Below are 21,577 nucleotides of genomic sequence, written 5' to 3'. Positions count from 1 at the left end.
CATTTCCATTTGGAAAACGGCTGCGATCAGTCTCTCCATCCATTGTGGTCCGTTTTTTTTTCTTTTTTTTTTTCTTTTTCTTTCAGAAAACACACACACACACACACACACACACACACACAAAAACAGCCTGGCTTCAACCATGTTTAATTCATGCTCGTCCGCCACAGCATTAACCTTGCAAAGGGGGGGGGGGCAAACCACAGAGGGCAGCATATCATGATAGATGTCAACTGCAGAAGGTCATGCTTGAGCTTCCATGTGTAAAAAAACACATACACACACACACACACACAGCTCTTCTCCTGAAGCCTCTTGGTGGTCAAACAACAATCATGATCGTTATAAGAGGAAGCAAATGCTGAAAGAGGGAAGTAGAAAATGAGGATGTGTACAATGCAACAAGGGGGGAATAAAAAAATCTGCGGCAGTGTCTCATCAGATTGCACACGGGCAAAAAGTGAGACTGGAGCTGTGTTGAAACAATGAGCGACAGACACTGACTCCGCGAGGCAGCGTCTGACAATGAAGTGCTGCAGCGACGGCGAGCAAATTAAAAGATGAATCACAAATGAAGTTCTCTTGTTCGACACAGAAATATCTCCACGCAGGAGGGAATCCACTCCAACAGTTCAGATTGTTTTGTCTTTGACCCAAATTCCCAAGTTCATTTGCAGAACTCACTCAACGTGTCAAACAGCCTGGAATCCAAACTTTAAATGCACTTTAATCAAATGTACTACAAATATTTGCACCCTTGTCAGTCATCTGTAGCAGGCATTGTCAACATTCCCCTGTTTGTCTTTAACAATGCAACACTGTAAAAGCAGTTATGAAACATGCATATTGGAACAGGTTGGTGCAGAAGTTGTGTGTGTGCAATCATTTCAATATCTTGTCTTTGAATGTGCATGTGTTCTTATTTCAGGAAGTCTAAATAGTGTTTTTTTCATAGGTGGAGAACTGGTGTCCTCGCCTTCCCTGGAGGACAAAGACCATAGCCCAAGAAATCGACAGGAGAGGACAGGTGAGAAACGTCCTTCAGCAGGCTTTGAAATGGAAACTTAAAACACTATTGATGCTTTTAATCCCCCCCCCTCAAGCCTACTGCATTCAAGCAAGCTCGGGTTACCCCTCTGCTCAAAATACCCACACTCAAGCCCGCCCAGGTTGAAAACTACAGACCGGTTCAACTTCTCCATACTGGCAGATCAAACCCCTGAAGATGATCCAAATCGAATCAGCACAACAGCTCATGTCTCATGATCTTCAAAACAGGGTCCTAGACTCTTCTCCTCTCCTCTGTCGCCCCCTGGTGGTGTAACGAACTACCAAATCTCCATTCGATCTGCGGAGCCCCTTTTGCACCTTTAAGAAAAACCTAAAGACCCCCTACACACTTAATGATATTGATGATGTGGACGATATTTAAGGTGGCTTTGGTGCTGATTAGAAGTCTCAAGAAGAGCTATTGATGTTTTGCTTTGCTGCCTGTCAGCACCTGAGTGTGCGATCGGTCTTAAAGCTTTTAGTTTTGCCCTTACTGTAATTGTTTCCTCCTCTCTAGATCCTTGCTCGTGTTCTTAATCTCTGATGTTTGTCTGATAAATGAATTGTAGAACTGTAGATTGGGGGTGTCAGATTATATTCTAAGTGTCAAAGTTTGCATCTAAGTGACTGTATTGGAAATAATTTAAAGACATGGTTGTTCTCACATCTTAAAAAATGGGATCGACTTCTACTCGGGGTCTAGACTTTGAAATGCTAATATTCATTCTATCAGTCACAACGACAGTGCCGGGGGGGAGACACGGCGATCGTCCGGAACAAAGTGGCTCAATAACTGACAAACTGAGGGGGAGTTAATGACGCCTGTTTTAAGATGTTTATAGATGCAGCAGAGCCGTTAAAACACTTCAGATATATAGTGTGAGGAACAGTGTCCACCTAGCATTTTTTAAACGGAGCGCTGGCGGCATTTTACAATTGTTTTCATTGAGCAGCAACAAGTGGCCACCCAGAACAATCACCCCCCCCCCCCCCCCCCGCTCTCAAATTATACGATATTCCCCATGTTTTTGACTTTTACCTTCTACCGACATCCTCCTTGCTCCGAGTCCAGACAGAGTACGAGGGCAGAGTACTTGAAGTCCTGCTCCTCTATCCCTCTTAATGTGGAGACACATGTATTGCCATGATGCCATGTAATATTTATTTTTTAAGAAACACTCTCACAGGACGTTTTTGCCCTCTCAATGTTCAAAAAATGAGCAAGCAGGCTGAAGCGGATCCCACGCTGTCGACGTTCCTCAGTGGCATGTGAAATGAAAGAGTCGATCAGTTCTGATAGACCGAAGCCGGAGTGACGGGACCTTGGGACAAATCTGGAATAATTACCTTCTATCCCCTGCCAATGCGGCAGCTCACTCAAATCCCACTTAGAGCGCTTCTTCTCCGGGGCGGGCAGGCGACTTCACAGTCCACCTCAGCCCCGCTCCCTGTGCTGCGGGTGAATCAATATTAAGCACTCTTCATCCCCTCTCTCTGGATGCATCAACAGCCACTGAGCCCTCCGTGGTGGTGGTGGTGGGGGGGGGGGCATTTGACAGGCTTTGGAGATTTTAATTCAGGGCCCCAGATTTTAATAGGTTGAGTCCGTGGGAGTGATTTCCTGTCGTGATGAGGGATGCTAATGCCTCGCAACAGCCCCTTTTTCAGCCACCTTAGCAGCTGGTAATGGCACTGTGGTTTCTCCTTTGCTCGATTTGTCTTCCTCTCACCGACGCCGGCCAAATCACATCTTCACGTTCTTATTTTCAGGCTTATCATGAGTCAAGTTTAACATCTGTAATATTAAATGTAAAGTTTTAGTATTTCACCTCATAATCCTCTTTAATGTTATGTCCTCTCCTCTCCTCTCCTCTCCTCTGTCCTCTCCTCTGTCCTCTCCTCTCCTCTCCAGATTTACTCCTCAGTTTCTTTCTCAAAGGAGAGATCTCAAACACACGCTGTCAGTACAAAAGCCCATTTTTAGGTTCCCATGATGTATCATTTTCTTTTGGGATTTATCTGATGCTTTATCGTGGTTGTTATCCGTTCAACAGAATCCTTTTTACTCCAGCTTGAGTGATTATTGAGAGCTTTCTGAGAAAAAAAATAGTACACATAGAAGTTTGAAAAACATCCAGCCATTATCTTTAACCCTTTCCTGTTCTGTCTCTCTCCATTTAATGTATCTGCAAATCTAAGGTGTGGAATGGAGAAATCCTTGTCACTTAGCTTTATCACTACAGCTCTTCTCAAAGCGTCTTCTTCCAAGAGTAGAGCCCTAGGCCGTTTGGAAAGTTGTCAATATTGAGATTTGAAATACGATTGGATAATTTTTAAAGATCCCTCTGGGGGTGCATCATGGGAGGAGCAGAAAGTGATCAAATCAGTTGGAAGAAAAATCTGTTTTTTGAAGGTAAAGGAAGCAAACAACAGGATAATAAATCAGTTCGAGTTGAAGCGTATACACTGTGACTATGCATGTATGGAGATTAAATGTTCTTACTGGCTGTATGACTGTGTGTGTGTGTGTGTGTGTGTGTGTGTGTGTGTGTGTGTAGGCCGAGATCCGCACCAGCTTCGACGAGCTCTACCGCGTCATGTCACAGCGCGAGGAGTTCCGCTGGATGATGCTGAGGATCAAGCGCATGGCTGAGCCGTGGGTCAGTGCCATCCGCTCACTGGCTGCTAAGCAGAACCTGGCCAGGCGACGGAGGAAGAAGAAGGTGGGAATAGCATGCTGCAGTACATCCTGGCACACCCGAGAAAGAAAGTGAGACAGAATCAATGAGGCAGTCGGTTGTATGACATGCATTTGGACCCTATTTAGTTGACATATTGCTGCTACATAAATGCTTGTTTGTTTTATCACAGCTGCACTTTTATTTAAAAAAAAACAAAAAAAAAAAAACGTTCAGTCGGCCATTTCCTCTCTTTTTTTTAGGGAAATTAATGTCACACACCAAAATATTACATGAAAACTTATGAGAACCATAAAAGGTTATGAGAAAAGCTACTATGAGAATTTTTCAGCTGTTCATGAAACAGACTGAAATAAATGTTGATGCCTCTTTACGACCTACAAAAGCCAACAGAACCATAATTGACAAGATTAACTATTTCTATGAAGTTATTTTTAATGCCTGAAAGCACTGGTGTGGGGTAAGTGTCAGTTACAGCGCGCTGCCTGAACAGACTTTTTTATTTTTTTTTATTGGATAAGATTCTTTGAGTATCACCTTTTTACATTAAGCAAATTGCTGATTTGGGCCTCTACATGTTTTTTTTTTCTCTCAAAGAGATAAGGAGTATGTTTTGTCCAAAATCAACGCAAACCAAAAGTTCCTCAGAGGAGCTTTAAAGGAAAAATGTGTGACATTTTACACATCAATATAGTAAATATCTCTCTGAGTCATGACTGTCGACAATGAGTGGGAAGCTCGAGTCCCGCTGGCTGTGTTGTTGTCAGAGCCGTGTTTACATGGACGGGACAACTGATTCCTCCCCTTGTGTATAAAAACAGTTTTAGTCACAACTAGAGAAAATAGGAATCTTTGCTTATTTTTTTAGATAACAGTCATTCTGAGTATGTCGTCATGCAATGTGAAGCTACAAGCTAACTTCAGTGCGCTAACATTAGCATGCTAGCACAACAATGCAGTTTACAGGCAGCTATAGCTACGGTCAATTTCGTCCGCTTTTACCCCTTCCTGTGAACGCAAGGGGAGGTGGTCGGTGATGTGCTGTGGGAGGAGAGTGGAGGCTTCAGTATGGTCAAACAAGCAGTTTGTTTTGGTTTCATGCTGGTGCTGAAGGACGACATCTACTGGAGGAAAAAAATCACACATTCTTCATTTTAGTGACAGCTTTAACCCCAACCCTAATATTTCAAATTGTCTTGTATTATTACTTAAATCAGCTATGACACACTCTCAACCACAGTAACAGGAAAAAAAGCTAAATTATAGAAGTGCAGCTCCCTTTTGTAGAAGTCAAAAAAATATCACACCTGAATATAAATAGAGCTTGAATTTTATTGCTCATCTTCCCGGAGTAGGAGAAAAGTAACCCTGTCAAAAACTTTCTGAAAACAGCTCCCCTTAGCCTGCACAATTTCATGCCCTAGGTAGACACACACACTCACTCAAACACACACTTATTCACACTTGTTGAGCACCCCCACTTTTGCCCAGGGGAGAGATGGCAGTGGTAGACGACTGACATGGATATTCAATTGTGTCCCAAGCTGGCAGCAGCTCCCAGCACTGAATAATGTACTCCACACTTTCCAAACCGGCCTTGTGAATAATTCACTTCCCATTCCCATGATACCTTGGTGCTGATGCAAAGCAGCATCCCCCAGCAGCAACGCGGAGGATGCAAGAAGAAACCAGAACCTGTATCCAGCCATCTGTTTATCTATCTTTAGCGTCCTACCTATCCACCTCCTCGCTCTTCTGTTTCTCTGTTTAATCTATTCAGCATATTATTAAACACCCCGTTCTTAGTCCAGATACATTCAAAGCCAGGTTTTTATTTCAGCCGCTAATCTCTTTTGGATATTAATCCGCACATATTAATCCGTCACTGGTGTGTTCTGGGACTGAGGCTGGCTGTCAACAGTGAAAAATGCGTCGGTCACTTCAAACAAAGCCGTCTATTACTTCCTACACTTTCTGCAGAACACAGTGTTCCCCCTCAGCAACTGAAAATCCACTGTGAGTGTGTGTGTGGTCATATTTAAGTGAAGTTGCATGTTTCTCCAAGCTCCAAGCAGTGTGCACCTAATAGAGTGCAGGGGGAAAAAGTTGAACATATGATTCATATTTTGTATCCTTTTTCCCTTCCATCAGGTCCTGGTGCATTTGGGCCTGCTCACCAAGGAGTCGGGCTTCAAGATCGCAGAAAACGCCTTCAGTGGCGGCCCGTTGGGAGAGCTGGTCCAATGGAGCGACCTCATAACGACGCTGTACCTGCTGGGCCACGATGTTCGCATCTCGGCCTCGCTGGCTGAGCTCAAAGAGTCAGTACCAATGACGATGAGTTTTTAGCTGTTTTGTTACATGGAATTAAATTGATATAGTTGCCTCTGTGACCAGGCCACCCCTTTGTAGCGTCCATACAGCTAGGCCATGTGCACCCCAAAAAAATGGAAGTGAACTTACCAGACCTCTGTAGCCCATTCTGAAGTTCTGCTTCAGGCCAACAACTTAATTGAAAACAACTAGTGCCACATTAGCTGCCACAAGAAAAAGACACTCAAGCTTTGGACGAAAAAAAAAACAGATGCTGTGGATAAAAAAAAAAAATATGCATAAATATGCTTCTTTTTTTAACCGTCTTTTGAATGTTATTATGCAAGTATGTACACCTGCAGGCCAAACAACTTGAGCCAGAGTTAAAAATGATGATGTGCTTCTGCACAACAACAGCTGTCTGAGGTCAGATATTGAACATGCGTTCGGTTTCCAAAGAAACTGTTCTGCACCGTCTTTGTTTGCGTTTGGTTATAGGCAAATTCAATCGGGCCCAAAGCAGCACCTTTCTTTTAATCCTTTTTTTTTTTTTTTTTTGTTCATTTGCATAAACAAACAACCTCACAGTACCAGGTTGTTTGACTAAGGGTAACCAACTGAAGCTCCTGTGGGTTGGCGGTTTGCACACTGATTGACACTGTGCCACTGTGGGTGTCTACTGTTTGCTAACTCTGTACTGTATCCACATGAGGGTTGACATTAGGTCAAATTTATCCCGGCCTTTAGCTTCCTTGTTATACCCTCACTATGAAAAGAGTATAAATTATTAAAATGAGTAGAATAAATGAATAAAAATCTACTACAAAAAGATTTTGAAAGGTTTCAAATACAATTTCTAAAACAGCCAAAAGGTCAAAATGCATTGACCTCAAGTAGATGTTGTATCTTGTTCAACATATCTGACCTAACAGTAAATGGTTAAAAGGATCGTCTCCAGTTAGCTAACCTGCCAACTTGCTAATTTTTCTTAAAGGTCACACATTATGCAAAATACCCTTTACCATGTTCCTCTAACTCTGACATGTGTCCCTAATCGATCTACAAACCCCCCAGTTAAAAGAAAAGTCCATCCTCTCTGTCTTTTCACTGCTCCACTTTTCAGAAAATGTGTGCTCAAACAGGCCGTTTGGAGATTTTCCCTTCATGACATCACAAAGGCCAGTAGCTCCTCCCCCAGGTGGGTGACACTCCCACAGCTAGGTGTTTGTTCTGCCCTCTGAGTCTGCCTTCTCACTGTAAACAATAGGACATGGAGCGAGAAAGACCGAGACACCCGAGCCCTTCCAGAGAGGGGGCGTGGTCAGACACAGCTCATTAACATATTTAAAGGTACAGACACAGAAACAGCCTGTTCTGAGCAGGGCTGAAATAGAGGGGTTTATAGACATGATCAAAAACAGGATCAGAGTGGATTTTTATTAAGAAACTTCACAGACATGTTTTGATGAGCTCTGAGACTTATCTACACTGAAGAAGAGGAGGAGGATATGTGACCTTTAAAAGAGCTTTGAAGTAAAATAACTCCAGTTTCTCCACCCTTAGGATCATGCGCAAGGTCATGGGGAACAAGTCCAGCTGCCCGACCCAGGGCGACAAAATCGTGGAGCTCATCTACATCGACATTGTAGGCCTCACCCAGTTTAAGAAGACACTGGGACCTGCCTGGGTCCACTACCAGTAAGTGCATCAATGTTTTAATGAACCTGAAAATGTATGTTGTTGATCAGCATGTCACTGTAGCACTATTCAGACGTCTGTTTCAAGCCTCGACATTTACTCAACCTGTGATGTTCAGCCATCAATCTGGTTGTCCTGTTGGACCAATGGGGGGGATGAAGTGACAGTCTGTTGTTGTGCAGCGCTAGCAGGAAATTAGCACCACCTCCCCCTCCTGCTCATTGCAGTTGATTTTCCTGCTGCGTTTTCAAATCAGCTCACACCGCCTTCAAGCAGATAATTAACTACGGAGGCCTGCAGGAAAAAAAATTCCTGAGTCAAACCGAAAAACTTCAGGAGGTTTTTCAGGAGTTTTGTGCATGTGTGAAAGCACTCCTTCAGTCAAACTCTTCAAGGTCTGCACAATAAGAAAAACCTTCTCATTGTGTCGGGCAGTCAAGCCAGTGACTGGAAGGCTCTGCCAAATCAACACAAATTGAAACGATTGGCTGCTGTGTTCAGATTCTTATCAGTTATTTATCCAGGCAGGTTTTTTGCTTCGTCTCTTTCAAAACCTTGCTGTTGGCAGTTAATTATCTTGCACTGTTTCTCTTTGTTTGAGCTAGGACCTTCCTCTTTTTACTGTCCTCAAAGTCACTTGTCTAATTCAGTCATTTGTACAGTTCTTTCTAACACTTCCCCCCCCCTCCCTCCCCCCACGCTGCAAACTGTGGTTTAACAGCTTCTCGAGGTCGAGGCCTGTCTGGCACTCGGTGTGACAGCGGGTCTATTTTCTGCTCGTACATTACCGCAAAACTCCCAAAAGTAACGTCTATTTTTCAGCTGCCAAGTCTGATCGCTCCGCCGAGGACTGCAGATGAGACGTTCCTGGATTGTTTTTGAATAAAAGCTCAGACAGGAAAAGAGAAGGAACAATAAGTCTGGGGGGGCACTAATGGCCCCGCTGGTTCCTCTTGTTGTCACCAGGCTTTGTTTGTCTGCGACATAACACCTCATACTGCATCCGCTTCCTTTGTGCCCCGAGGAAATTGATTCAGCCTCCGAGCGTAATGTAAGGTCCAGATGCTGTTTTCTGTATTATTTCAGATCGCTTATGTCAGACCTCGGACTAGGAGCTTTGTGGAGGAAAAAAAGGACCTTGACTGCAGTTTGAGCCTGTACATTTTTAAGTTTCTCCCTTTACTAATTATAACCCCGTCAAGTCCCCCTGCTTAGCCTTTCTGTCAACTTGACTTCTCCTTTCCTGTAAATGAGTTTAAGGCCTGAGAATCCCTTTTTGTGAAAGCTTTCAATCGTCTCTTTGTCAGCGAGAAAACACATCCAATGGGCTGAACATGCCGGATTTGTTTGCACATCACTCCAAAAAAAAAAAAAAAGCTGCGGAAACAATAAACTGTGTCGATATTGTTCCTGTTTTTCTAGGTTGTTGTTTTTTTTTATTATGCGTTAAGCGACAAAGCAACCAAGCCTGTCAGGCCCATTTATGAGTAATGTGTTTTGTTATTTCCCCAGTCTTCTGGCAAACTCTCTTCCAGCACTGTATCACACTACTCCAGAGGAGTGGGAATACTCTCAGCTATTGTTTTCGTGGTATAAACTTGAGCCAATGATTCCCTGTTGTTCTATTTCATTTAATCCTCTCATCCAATAACCTAATCTCGGCATTGCAATGTCAAAGACTGCAGAGAGTCTGAAGCAGTTCTGCATTTTCTGGTGATGACTGAAATACAGAAATGCTTCACATCCCTTCTCTGGCTGTCTTATCTTTTGCCAAGAACTTTGTTTTGACTTTACACTTCAGGTATGCAAAGCTCGCGCATGGGTGTGTACTTCTCGTCTACTGTGTTTATTTATCTACACAGGCGGTCTATTGTTGGGGTGATGTCAGTCCGCAGTGATCACATGTAAAAGCTGATGTGGAAGAAAACTTTTATAGACCTTGAGCTCTCAGTTCCAGCATAGTTGTGCGGTAAACAGTGATAACGCTGGCAGCACAAACTGTTTGAAAAAGGGGGTCTTTCACTGAATCCCTCAGGCTAAATTATGCTTCACTTCCACTAGGGGCGGCTGTGGCTCAGTGAGTTGATCATCTCTCAACCGGCAGGTCAGGGGTTCTATCCCCGGCTCCTTCAGCCACATGTCCGATGTGTCCTCGGGCAAGACACTTAACCCCAAGATTCTAACGCTGCTTTTGTAGCATCTGAATGTGTATGAATGGATGACAAATGCCATCCATTGACTTTATATAAATATGGACAAAGCATCTCAGTCTCCTTTTGTTGTAAGAAGAAAAGTGAAGCCAAACTACCCCCTGCGACAGTCGCTGACATGCACTGAAATATGCAAATTACCGTTGTGCGTTATGTGTTATGATTCAATAATAAGTTAGGCTAAAGCTGCTTCTCTTAACACATGGCACATTTGAGACTAGGGCTGGGCGATATGATGAAAATGTTAATATCAGTCGATATCGGTAATTATCGCGATAACTGTTGAATCTTTGTTTCTTTTCAATTTAAAGGCTGTTTTTTGCTCCTGAGTGAACATTTCCATCCCCCCCCCTAAACATCTGTAAGCCTACATATCCATCTCCCTGTGACATGATTGGCAGTTCGTCAACTTTTCTTCTTCTCTTTTTCTTTAAAGATGCTTTAGCGCCCCCCTTCCCCAGTGTTTGGATGCTGTAACTACAGGTTTAAATCTATCAAACTTTCATTGAACATTTCTATATCTATATTGATATCGCTATTATAATCCTATCACTTTATCTCCCAGAGCTATCTGAGATATTAAGCGCACCTATAACTACATTGCTTTAGCTAGCTAGTAAGCTATGCTAATATTTCTCCTAAGGATGCTGCAGGTGCTCCATTGGCTGCAAGACAAGACAAGGGATTTAAGTCAATCAATCAATTGAAATAATAAAAGTGAGCAATCTGAAATCTCAAATGATCTGAACAAGTTGAAGTACAATGAAGTTTATGAGCTTATCAACCATTTTATCAAGATGAACAGAGTTCATGCCAAAGTCCTTAGAATGCATCACCAATTAAATACTTCATTAGATGGATGACAATCCCAATAAAATAATCAATAACATATCCCAGAATATTGCTCCCCCATGGTGTCCTCGTGAAGTCTGTGGGCAGTAATTCAGCCCAATGACAGCTCGTCAACTCATTTTCTGTTTCATCATCCAGCTGTTGTGTTTCCCCTCAGGGACCAGAACAGACCCCTCGAATAGATTCATGTGTAACAGAGATTCCCTCATCTGATACCACTGATCCTTAACGACCCATGTGGATCCGTTTTGTTAGTTGCTAATGTCTCATGGGAGAAGAGGAACCTTTTGTTTTGCATTAACCATATGGAGTAATTTGGATTCTGTGAAATTACACTTTTACTTGGAAGTTACATCCCCCACTCGGCATCACGCTCGATTGTTACGCCGCAGCAAAGTGTCACTAAGTGCGCACTTGTTGAGCTGGAAAGCGTCAGCTCCTGCCACATTAGGACTCCCACTCCCACTTGGACTTGGCCTCGCTGCAGCCGCGTCTACATCGTGTTATGACTCCAACAGCACTCCCCCCATCTGTTGAGGATGCATCTCCTGGGGACAGGAGACAGGGTTGTTTTTCTCCAGAGCGAGTGGAGATGGCATGTTGTTGTTGTTGTTCTGCTTTCTGTCTAAAGTTTCCTCATGGTGAATGTGTTTCCCAGCTCTCCCTGGGCCTTTTTACCGTTCACACAGCCAGCTGCGGCTGCTCAGCATCTGCCCGGGGGCGCTGAGACGGTTGCTAAGAGGGGAGGGATGGTTTCTAGATGCAGATGTCTTGTGTGTGGAAATGTGTCTGTATACACCTGGCTCCCTCCCATTACTGTATGATTAATGCAGAGTATTCTACCGTGAACCCCAAAGTGGGAGTCGCTTAATTTAATTTCCCCCACAAGAAAATAGTGTTCCTCGGCTCAGGTTTGCAAGAAGAAAAATAATTTAAGGATTAGAAGTGCTTGGAATTAAGAGACACATTTAGTCATTTTGGGGCCGAGTCAACATGTTAAAAAATGGCATTCTAAGAGACAAAAACGGACAGGGTATATAAAACATGATCAAAGCAGAAGTGAGTGAATGCAGTGCATAGAGTTCCTCTAGTTTGGGTTTAATTAATTCTATGCAGTGACCTATGAGTCAGCTCATTCATTCACAGTCTCACACCTCCACCGGAGAGGATTTGCGATCTCTCAGTCTGAGATGGAGCTACTATTGTTCAGTTTCATGATCCTCTATGGAGCTGTTTGATATTTTACACAATGATGAATGAACTTTTCTTCAAGTATTTATTTTCTACTACTATCTATGCCTTCATTCTTAATACTAAGGCTCAGACCGATATGGGATTTTTGGGGCAGATACCGATATTGATACTGGGATATATCGGCCGATATCTTTCTTAGATCTATATTCAATCTGTAGAGATAGATGGATATACATTTACACATTTATTGCTTTGATACCTTAAATGGAGTTATCAAACACTTGTGGGAAAAATGTAGTACAGTATAACAAAGACAAGATGGCCACTCAACTGGAAAGTAACTGTGCATGTACGTGCATCACCGCTTGACACTCTCGAGATGATGTTGCTTGTTGTGATCCATATAGCACCCTCTGCTGGTGACCGAGAACTGCTGGTGTCACACAATGAAACTTTAATGATATGCTATCTGACTGGTGATTAAATGTTGTAATATTTTGCAATAAAATTAGCCGATACTGATAGCTACTGGATATGCTAATATCGGCCGGCCAATTTATCGGTCGGGCTCAACTACAGGCCATGAAATTCACAACATAAACATGTAATAATAAGCAAAGATATAACTTATTTCTCAGCAGTGAACCCCATGCATAACTAATTTTACGCTATTTAAGCATTCTCAAGATGAAAAAAACATTGTGATTGTTTCTTATTTGAGCTAAAAGCTTAGCTAAGCTAAGCACACTTCTTTCCATTTACTGAAGGAACAACAACAAGTTTACAAACTGGACTTAGACTTGTAAGTGTGTGTGTGAGGACTCAGTCTTGTGGTCATGTACGATCTTGCTCTTCCTGTTTTTTTTTTTTATTGTACAATAGTTCATATCCTGTACTGTTCTGGCTTTTAATCTTGTGCTTGTTCGGTTCTGTTTTTTTCTGTATCTGTTGTTGAGTTTGATGCATTTTAAAGGCCCATGTAGGGACGGCCATTGCAAGTTAGCTTTGGCTTTAAATGCTGTATTGTGTGTTATCACTTTAGTTCCTTTCACTGAACAAAAATGGAATATCTGTAAGCTTGTTTTTTGGACTGCTATGTGGAGAAACTGAGTAAAAAAATTGTTTATTGTTTCCCTCTATCTCCATTTTTCCTGTTGCTATGAACCTGTACACAAGGTGCAAGCAGATTTTCTTGCAGTGCATAAAACAACACTGAGTCTATTTGTGTAGAGATGATTTACAATGTCGTTTCCTTTGCAAGCTAAAAGCAAACATAATTGAAGTACACACCATGGCATTAAAGAAAAACTTGTTTTTTTTAGCTACTCGTACTCATTCTTGTTGTTGTGTGACGTCCTAGGTGCATGTTGCGGGTGCTGGATTCATTCGGAACGGAGCCAGAGTTCAACCATGCCCACTACGCCCAGTCCAAGGGTCACAAGACGCCCTGGGGGAAGTGGAACCTCAACCCTCAGCAGTTCAACACCATGTTCCGTAAGTCGGCCAACACACACTCTCTCCTACCAAGGAAGGCTTCATTACCCTCACTGAAAGCTTCAGCTCTGAGGGTTTGAGTATGAACTGTTTATGTCAGTTTATACATTCAAAACCAGCACTGAAGAATTTGATGGTTGATTTATTCTCGAGTCAACAAGCTGCAAAACAATCCCTGATGTCCCAAAAAGAACAGAATACAGCCTAAATGTTGGGACGTTATGTAAACTGTATTTAAAAACAGAATGTGATAGGGGGCTGGTGGCCTAGTGGTTATAGTCCTTGTCGTTGTGGCCTTGGGTTCAAATCCGACCTCGGCCCTTTGCTGTACGACGTCCCCCGCTCTCTTCTCCCAACTGTCTCTCTCCTTAGCTGTCCTATCCAGTAAAGGCAAAAATGGCCCAAAAATATCTTTAAAAAATAATGATTCTCAACTGAAACTTCATATTTATTTGAGCACAATGGCAACATATCAAATGTTGCAACTGAGAGATGTTTTTTTGCTTTTGGAAAATAATGTACCCATTAAAAATTGGATGCCAGCAGCACATTTCAAAGAAGCTGGGACTGAAGAGACCAGTTTCTGTCAGTTTGAGAGAAGATTTGTTGTCCTATTCTTGCTTGATGTAGGATTTCAGATGTTCAAAAGTTTGGGCTCTCCCTTTGAAGTTTTATGCCCAGCCTTCCTGCAACATAAATTATAGAGCTGAATAAACAGGTCATCATGGGTGGTGCAATACAGCTCTTTGTTGTTTGTAGTGGAATTTCAGTTCAGGGTTTCTTTCTCAATAGTCCAGAGTATGAAGAGAGGCTGGGGATAGACCCCTGGTGTTATATCAGGTGACCTCAGGTACATGTTTCACAGAGTACATTTACATACACCTTGAATAACTCACAGAAAACAGGAGAAAGGGAGAAAAGGTAATTGTGCACCAAGTATTTCCTTTCTATGTTCATAGTATTTAAAGGTCACATAGTATGCAAAATACACTTTACCCTGTTTTTTTTTTTAACACTAATGGTGTCCATAGCCTGACAAAAAAAAAAACACAATCATGAGGAAAAGTCCACCCGCTCCTTCTTTTCCCTGCTCCACTTTTCAGAAAATGTGGCTCGAACAGGCCGTTTGGAGATTTTCCCTTTGTGACATCACAAAGGGCAGTAGCCCCTCCCCCAGGTGGGTGACACTCCCACAGCTAGGTGTTTGTTCTGCCCTCTGAGTCTGCCTTCTCACCGTAAACAATAGGACATTCAGCGAGAAAGTCTGAGCCACGTCCCCCTAGAGAGGGGGCGTGGTCAGACACAGCTCATTTATATATTTAAAGGTACAGACACAGAAACAGTCTGTTCTGAGCAGGGCTGAAATAGAGGGGTTTAAAGGCATGATCAAATACAGGATCAGAGTGGATTTTTAAAAGTAATCTTGTTGAGGGGTTCTCTGAGACTTATTTAAACCTGTTGAAAAGGAGGAGAATATGTGACCTTTAACCATTTGGACCAATAACTACAACATCCCAACTTTTTAAGAATTAGTGTTGTAGTATGTTGAGATCGAGAGCAGAGATTAATAAGGACTACTTCTCTTCATGACACAGAGATTTCATCACCACTGAGTTCCTCAATGTCTCGCCAAGCCTGCCTACTTAGAGTTTAAATCAGTTTTCACAATCATTACACAATAAGCTGTTTCCTATTTCCTCATTCGACTTATATTTTGTCCTTTAAATTCAAGTTTTGGTTTAGAAAAGAGACATAGAAGACACTTTTTCCATGAGAAAAAAAACAGCACTTTGCTTGGCTAATGGAATATAATCAAGCAGATTAAAGGGAAGGGAGGTCAGACACTCAGCTCTCCCATTTTCCTGTGATTATAAATGTAGGACGTAGGGGGTTTATTACTCCGTGTGTGCACCACTCCCGCTGCGACATCACTCTGTAACTGGAGTCAACCACATTTGCCGGGGTGGATGAGCGGTGGTGGTTCAGCAGAAGGCAGAGAGGGGAGCCAGGCCCCCCTCGGGTATTGACCTTTTCCCCGTGGCTAAGAGAAAGTGAAATGTTACCCCTGCAGTCCCCCGTTTGTGAGTTATCCAGAGTACTACTGCACCTGAATAGGCCTTTTGTCCGCTGATAGGGTATGTCTTTCTCACAACACACAAGGGGCTTTACAAAGAAATCCAGTTAAGAGTCGTTAGGTTAGATGATATCGCTGGTGAAACAAGTGCACAGCGGTTTGGACGAGTGCTACAACCGCAGAATGGCAACAATTCCAGGCACAGGAGATGACAAAAACCTTTTTTTTTTCACTCTACATGCACTGCATCTCAACTTTTGGTTAAGGGGAAGCACAAGGATTATCATTTAGGGTCCCTACCAACTAGATGACCACATTTTCTTGGTTCAAACTGCAGATATTATTGCAGCCAGTTTGACTACAACAAGACACACCTACTTCATCCGGTTTGAATGTAACATTCTGTTTGAGTTGCATTATAAAGTTAGAAGTGTGTATTTCTCAGCAGCTTTTCTATTACTTAAAAAAATAGTATGAATTAGAAAATACGTCATTAACTGAATTTTTCTCTTTAAAGCGCCAAATCACAAGAAAAAACTAAGGTCACTTCACAAAAAGATGCTACTCTTTATTATGTCTTTACGGTGACCCAGCATTGGTCTACCAAAAGCAAAACACGTGGCAACAGCAGCAAGGACAAAGATTTTAAACAGGCAGAACCAGACTTGTGTTTAACAGCCGTCTGCCATGACTGGGTGGGCCGAGAAAATGAAGGTGAACCAGATTACAAACAGTGAAAATCTGTGGAATAAAAGCAATGACAGTGACGTAATGATAATATAAGCATGTCTGGTAGAAAATAGTCAGAACTGTTCAAGTCAACTGGTCAACTTTTAAAATGAACAGCTATCATAATGATAAGATAGGGCTGCCGGGTAGCCTAGCTGTCCTATCCAATAAAGGCAAAAAATGGCACAAAAATATCTTGGAAAAAAAGATAATATGAACAAGACTGATGTAAGAAGTTGTAGCAGGTGGGGGGTTAAGGTTAGATATCTAGAGAGGAGAGAGCGGTCAGGTCTTAGCTAAGGCACAATATTTACACAAGTCATGTGACAGCAGACAGAACAAAGGTCATTATTTGGTTGGTTAGCATCCTCAATTCATTGAACTGGTAGGTAAGGTAGAAGTAAGTAAGGTAGACATTTCAGTGTATCTGTATTTCTAGGCACATCTACTTCTCTGTTTTTGTCCTTTGAGCCGATTTAAGTATCTTTGTGCACACCCTGTACTCTAAGTTAAAAAGCAAACCCAATGGACCCATCTTTACTTTCTCTAACCTTTATATGAAATGTCATGTTGAGATTCTCAAGTTGTTAAATAGCATTATATCTCATCTATTGAATGGAGATGTAACATGGATAAATCAGGCGCTGGTTGGTCATTTATCCTAGATTGGGATTGGTCCATTTGTTACTATTAGGCAGAGCTCCATAAATCATTGGTCGGGGGGAATTGGAAGCATGTGGCCTCCAGCCAATAAGACAAGACAAGGCCAAATTGACCTCATTAATCTATTTCAGACTCGGGATAGAAGAGAGTGTGTTTTCTGGTGTGCTATATGTGTTTGAATGGGCTGTGAGTGTTATTCAAGTTGGCTCTGTTTCCACGGTACAAGTCATTAATAATCAGGGGAACCGAGGAATTGGAAATATAATATAATTAACCTTTCCTGTAGGGTAGAAAGCCATCTAAGGGTTCGAGTCCTGTCCAGTTTGATCTATTAACTAAACACAACATCGCTTTAAAAACAAGTTTGTTACAAAGGACTTTTTTGGTGGATATAGACCTGAAGTGAAGTACTCCAAGTGCTGGCAGATACATCCAGACTTTTTATCTTAATATTTTAGACACAAGCACGGCTATGGATAACGATTCATCCTTCAAACCTTCTGCACTTCGATTACAGAGATACTTTGTTTTTTCTCTCTGACGTCTCGCACTGCATATAACTCAAAACGAGCACAGAATATTTTGTAATAAGTAAAAACAAAAATCTGCAAATAGGGCAAGAAGATGTCACTCGTCAAGTGTCCGAGCAATTCTAGCCTAAATGTATTTGCTTTTATATGTGGAAATATGATGTTTTATCTGGACTTGTAAGGTGAATGTTGCTTATAATAAGTATACTGAGATATTTTTGGCTAAAATTTAGACACTTGCTTAGTTTTGAGTTTCAGCAGTGTTAAAAATTAGCTTAGTCAAAAAATGTACCTCTTTGAGAATGTGCACCTTTTTGATCCAGTAGATGTCGCCCTTGAGCACCAGCATAAAACCAAAACAAACTGCTGTTTGGCCGCACCTCCATCATACTGAGGCCCCTGCTCACCTCCAACCAATTTTCAGAAATACTGGACTGCAGAAAGCTGAAGATAACCTTTGAAGTCCAGCCTATCAGCGTCGTCGTTAAAGACGTTTATCAGATGCCACCGTATATCTTATGATATACATTTTCCCTGTAAGTATCCCCACTGCTGATTGCTCAACATTCCCAGAAGTTGAGTGATTCTGTTCAGAGGTTGAACATAGCAGTAGATAGTATTTATGGCTGCAGCACGGCCGTCTATGTAATAGACGCTGAGTTCTTCCAGGCTGACAGTCGCTGTAAAGCTTTGATTGATGATGTGGCTGGCACACCTTCTCAGCAAAAGGTTACCTGTTTTTGTCATCCGTGCAATCAATAGGCAGTTGTATGTTCCCTGACTGTGTCTCTCACATGCATTACACTCGGTTCAAAGCAGAAATATCCTTCATAAAAATGTGCCTTTGCAGTTGGTAACATTTTATTTACTCAACAGAAAGGAGGATTTTTTTGAGAATTTAGTAAAACATAATTTGGTATTTAAAGATCATTTAAGCATACTAATGGCTCTCAACATGTTGACCCACCTGAACTTTCATAAACTGTAATGATACAGTGTGTGGCTAGATAAGCTAAACTGACCTTTGAACCTTCTTTGTCAAATAATCCTAGCATGGGAGAACAGAGTTTATGTTTTTTATTGTTACTGTACTTAAGCACCTATCACCCATGATTCCATCCTGTTTTATTTGAAACCTTTTCAGATGCATCAAAGAAGTGTCCCTTTTTGTTTTGGTATCTTACTATCTAAAAAATTCACCCCTTAAAGGTATAACGTAGGGCTGGGGATCTTTGGGTGTCTCACGATTTGATTTCAACTCTCGATTCAATTAAGAATCTTTTTTGGATTCAAAATGATTCTCGATTCATGGATGGGATGGATTTCTTGCTGCTCCATTTGGCATTCTACTGAGTTGAAGAGCTAGCATTAGCACTTAGCTCGATTTTTGGAAGTTATGAATCGATTTAAAATCTCAGAAGATAAGAATCTCGATTTTTACATGAACATTTTTTTCCCCACCTCTAGTATAACGTATGACTTTAGGTGTAGATGTCCTGTAGATGTCGCTCTTTAAGATCAATCTCTCAGACCAAAACAAAGCTTTACCTTGGCCGTACCTCCACTGTCCCCCAGCACATTGTTCCAACTGTGTGCAACCATCTGTCCAACCAGCAGCCCTGGTCCTTTTTTCTTTGGAGTATTTGAGACCAAATAAAGTATTTTCTTCAATTTGGAAAAGTACATTGGCTGAATTGTACACTTGGGAATTGTACACTCGCCATTGATCCACCACTAGTGTCCCTGAGTGGGCGGGGCCATCTCTCTCCCCCCAAAGTGGTGGCAGGACTAACAGTTGGAGATGGATGGAGTTCATGTGACATGTTTGAGCCTCTTAGTGACACATAAACAAGCTGAAGGAAGCCCCGCCCACTCAGTGTGAAAAAAAGAACAACAAACCCTGAGGAAGCTTGACCTCAGCCTTTTAGTAGGTATTTGATACTTGCTATAATAAGAATGTTTAAAATGTTGCATATATACCTGTTACAATCAGGGAAATACTGCACCATGGACTTTTAGTCAACAGCACTATAGCTTTCTGTCGCCTGATGATAGCAATGTGGCAAAAATGCACCACATCCCATTTAAACACCAACACACCCATGGGTACAAAGAAAACTGCAAGTCATCTCCTACTTACATGACATGACATAGCCCCATGCAGGTGTGGAAATAACAGCCTCTCGGGTACCGGTGGACTGCCTGATGGGATTGTATCTGTTAAGCTAGCATTGGTTCTAATAATGTTTTATCAGATTTATTCATTTTCCCTCTTCTGGCCCGCTCGGAAACACTTGTAGAAACCCAAAGTCTTTGATGTTGAGTTTTCAAAGGGCTGAAAGTGGGTTGATGATGCATCTTTACAGTTAGTTTTTATCTGTTTGGCCAGCAGTATAGAAGTTCATTTCTTGTAATAAGCCTTCTTTCAAGTGTTGGACCATCATAAATTGTGATCATTAGTCTGAGGCTGTGGGTTACATTTACCTGATTTGACTCCTGTATTGGTTCAACTTTGTGATGAAGTATAGTTCTACTCAGCTTGACAGGTAACGACCTAAACATACTGAAAAAATCTAACTGAAATAATTCAGCATTCTTTACCAAACCAACCTGTTCCCTCCCTCGACAAAGCATCTGCTTCTGCTGCACTTCCCACCTCCCGGGCTGTTTGTAAGTTTATAGCAAGAAGCTGCGGCAAGAGTGGCAGCTCAAGTGGGATATGAGGCATCTGTTGCCAAATGCATCAAGAGGCCTGAACCTTAATTAACAGCCTGTCCTGTTTTCACAGTTAGCTTGGTTACTAAGTGTTAGCATCTTCTCAGCGCTTGGGACTACATCTGCCTCTTTGCCATCAGAAATACCATCTAGCCAAAAAGTCTTCCCCTTCAATTCATGCCATGCCATGTGGTATCAAGATATACCCTTGATTTATCCTATTGTTTATAGCAGCACACAATTTATATCATTGGCTCTTCGTCTTGTTCCAAATCCAATTTTCCACTTTTTGTGTGGTGGTAAGTCTCTAGATGCGACCTCCCTAATGCTTCTTTAAAGTAATCAGCCTGGTTTGTTATTCTACTTTCTACTGTTGTCACAAGTGTCGTTTTATCAACATGCTTTGGAAAGCAGGTCATTTTTGGAACAGTTGTTGCATTCAGCCCCCGCCCACATGCTGAATCTTCATAACAACTATACTCCCACGTCCCTGCGCTCTTACTCTACTCAGAGGATTAAGAAAAGGTGCGGAGAACATTCAAATGCTGGAAAATGCAAGAACAGGAGCTGCATCCAACAGATGAGAAAGAAGACAGAATCTCCACACAGCCTGCGACAGTGTGTGTACGTGCCTGACTAGAGCCCATCTTATGTTGGGTCAGGAAAAGTGTCTTACCCAAGGACACATCGGCCATGATGCTGCAGGCGCTGGGGATTGAACCCTCGACCTTCCAGTTGAGAGACGACCGACTCTACCAACTAGGCCACAGCCGCCCCAAATTGCGCCCCAAAGCATATCTCACTTATGTGATCGAATGATACTGCAAAAATGAGTTATGAGTAGTTCAAGGTTTAATCAAAAACTTGTGTCAAATCTGTTTTAAAAAGTTTTTTTTTTTGAGGGGGAAAAAAAATCAATAATTAATAGTTTCTTGGAACGGCACTGGGCTCATTTTCTCTGCAGAAACGCATTTCCTTCTCTCTGTTCTCTTTTTTTGTTTGCCAAAAGAAAATCGACTGAGCTAATATGTGAGCTGTCGGGAGAGTTGGAATGAATAAACATTGAAAATGTCACATTCCAGGGGGGCGCTGCTGAGCTTTAATAGAGTAGGACGTGAGTTTGGAAGCTCCTGCCGATTTCGATTAAAATTGTAATTCATCTGCACTTTTTGGTCACATATTTAGTCCTGTCTCACTCCGCAGTACTTTTTGTTGGGTAGTTTATCTCTGGACTGCGTAACATGGCTGGAAAGAACTCTAAAACTCGCAATACTATTCAGACACAACATCGCCCAGATGAAAACTACTATCAAGTGCCTCACAGATAACGTAGCCAAGCTGGAAAATAAATGTGAA

At 42.0% G+C, this 21,577-nt stretch overlaps 1 protein-coding gene across 1 annotated transcript in view; it reads left to right on the top strand.

The window, feature by feature from the left end:
• mgat5 (alpha-1,6-mannosylglycoprotein 6-beta-N-acetylglucosaminyltransferase) overlaps positions 1–21,577 on the top strand; it is a 95,270-nt gene that overhangs the window by 41,125 nt on the left and 32,568 nt on the right. Inside the window, exons 6-10 of the mRNA XM_061032209.1 lie at positions 956–1,027; positions 3,609–3,773; positions 5,901–6,070; positions 7,626–7,760; positions 13,377–13,510. Of these exons, the coding sequence (XP_060888192.1) occupies positions 956–1,027; positions 3,609–3,773; positions 5,901–6,070; positions 7,626–7,760; positions 13,377–13,510 (676 nt within the window). The remainder of the gene's footprint in view (positions 1–955; positions 1,028–3,608; positions 3,774–5,900; positions 6,071–7,625; positions 7,761–13,376; positions 13,511–21,577) is intronic.

The sequence above is a fragment of the Labrus mixtus genome, chromosome 24 (genome assembly GCF_963584025.1).
Source record: "Labrus mixtus chromosome 24, fLabMix1.1, whole genome shotgun sequence".
Taxonomy (NCBI): domain Eukaryota; kingdom Metazoa; phylum Chordata; class Actinopteri; order Labriformes; family Labridae; genus Labrus; species Labrus mixtus.
This window is presented reverse-complemented; position numbering and strand designations above follow the sequence as displayed.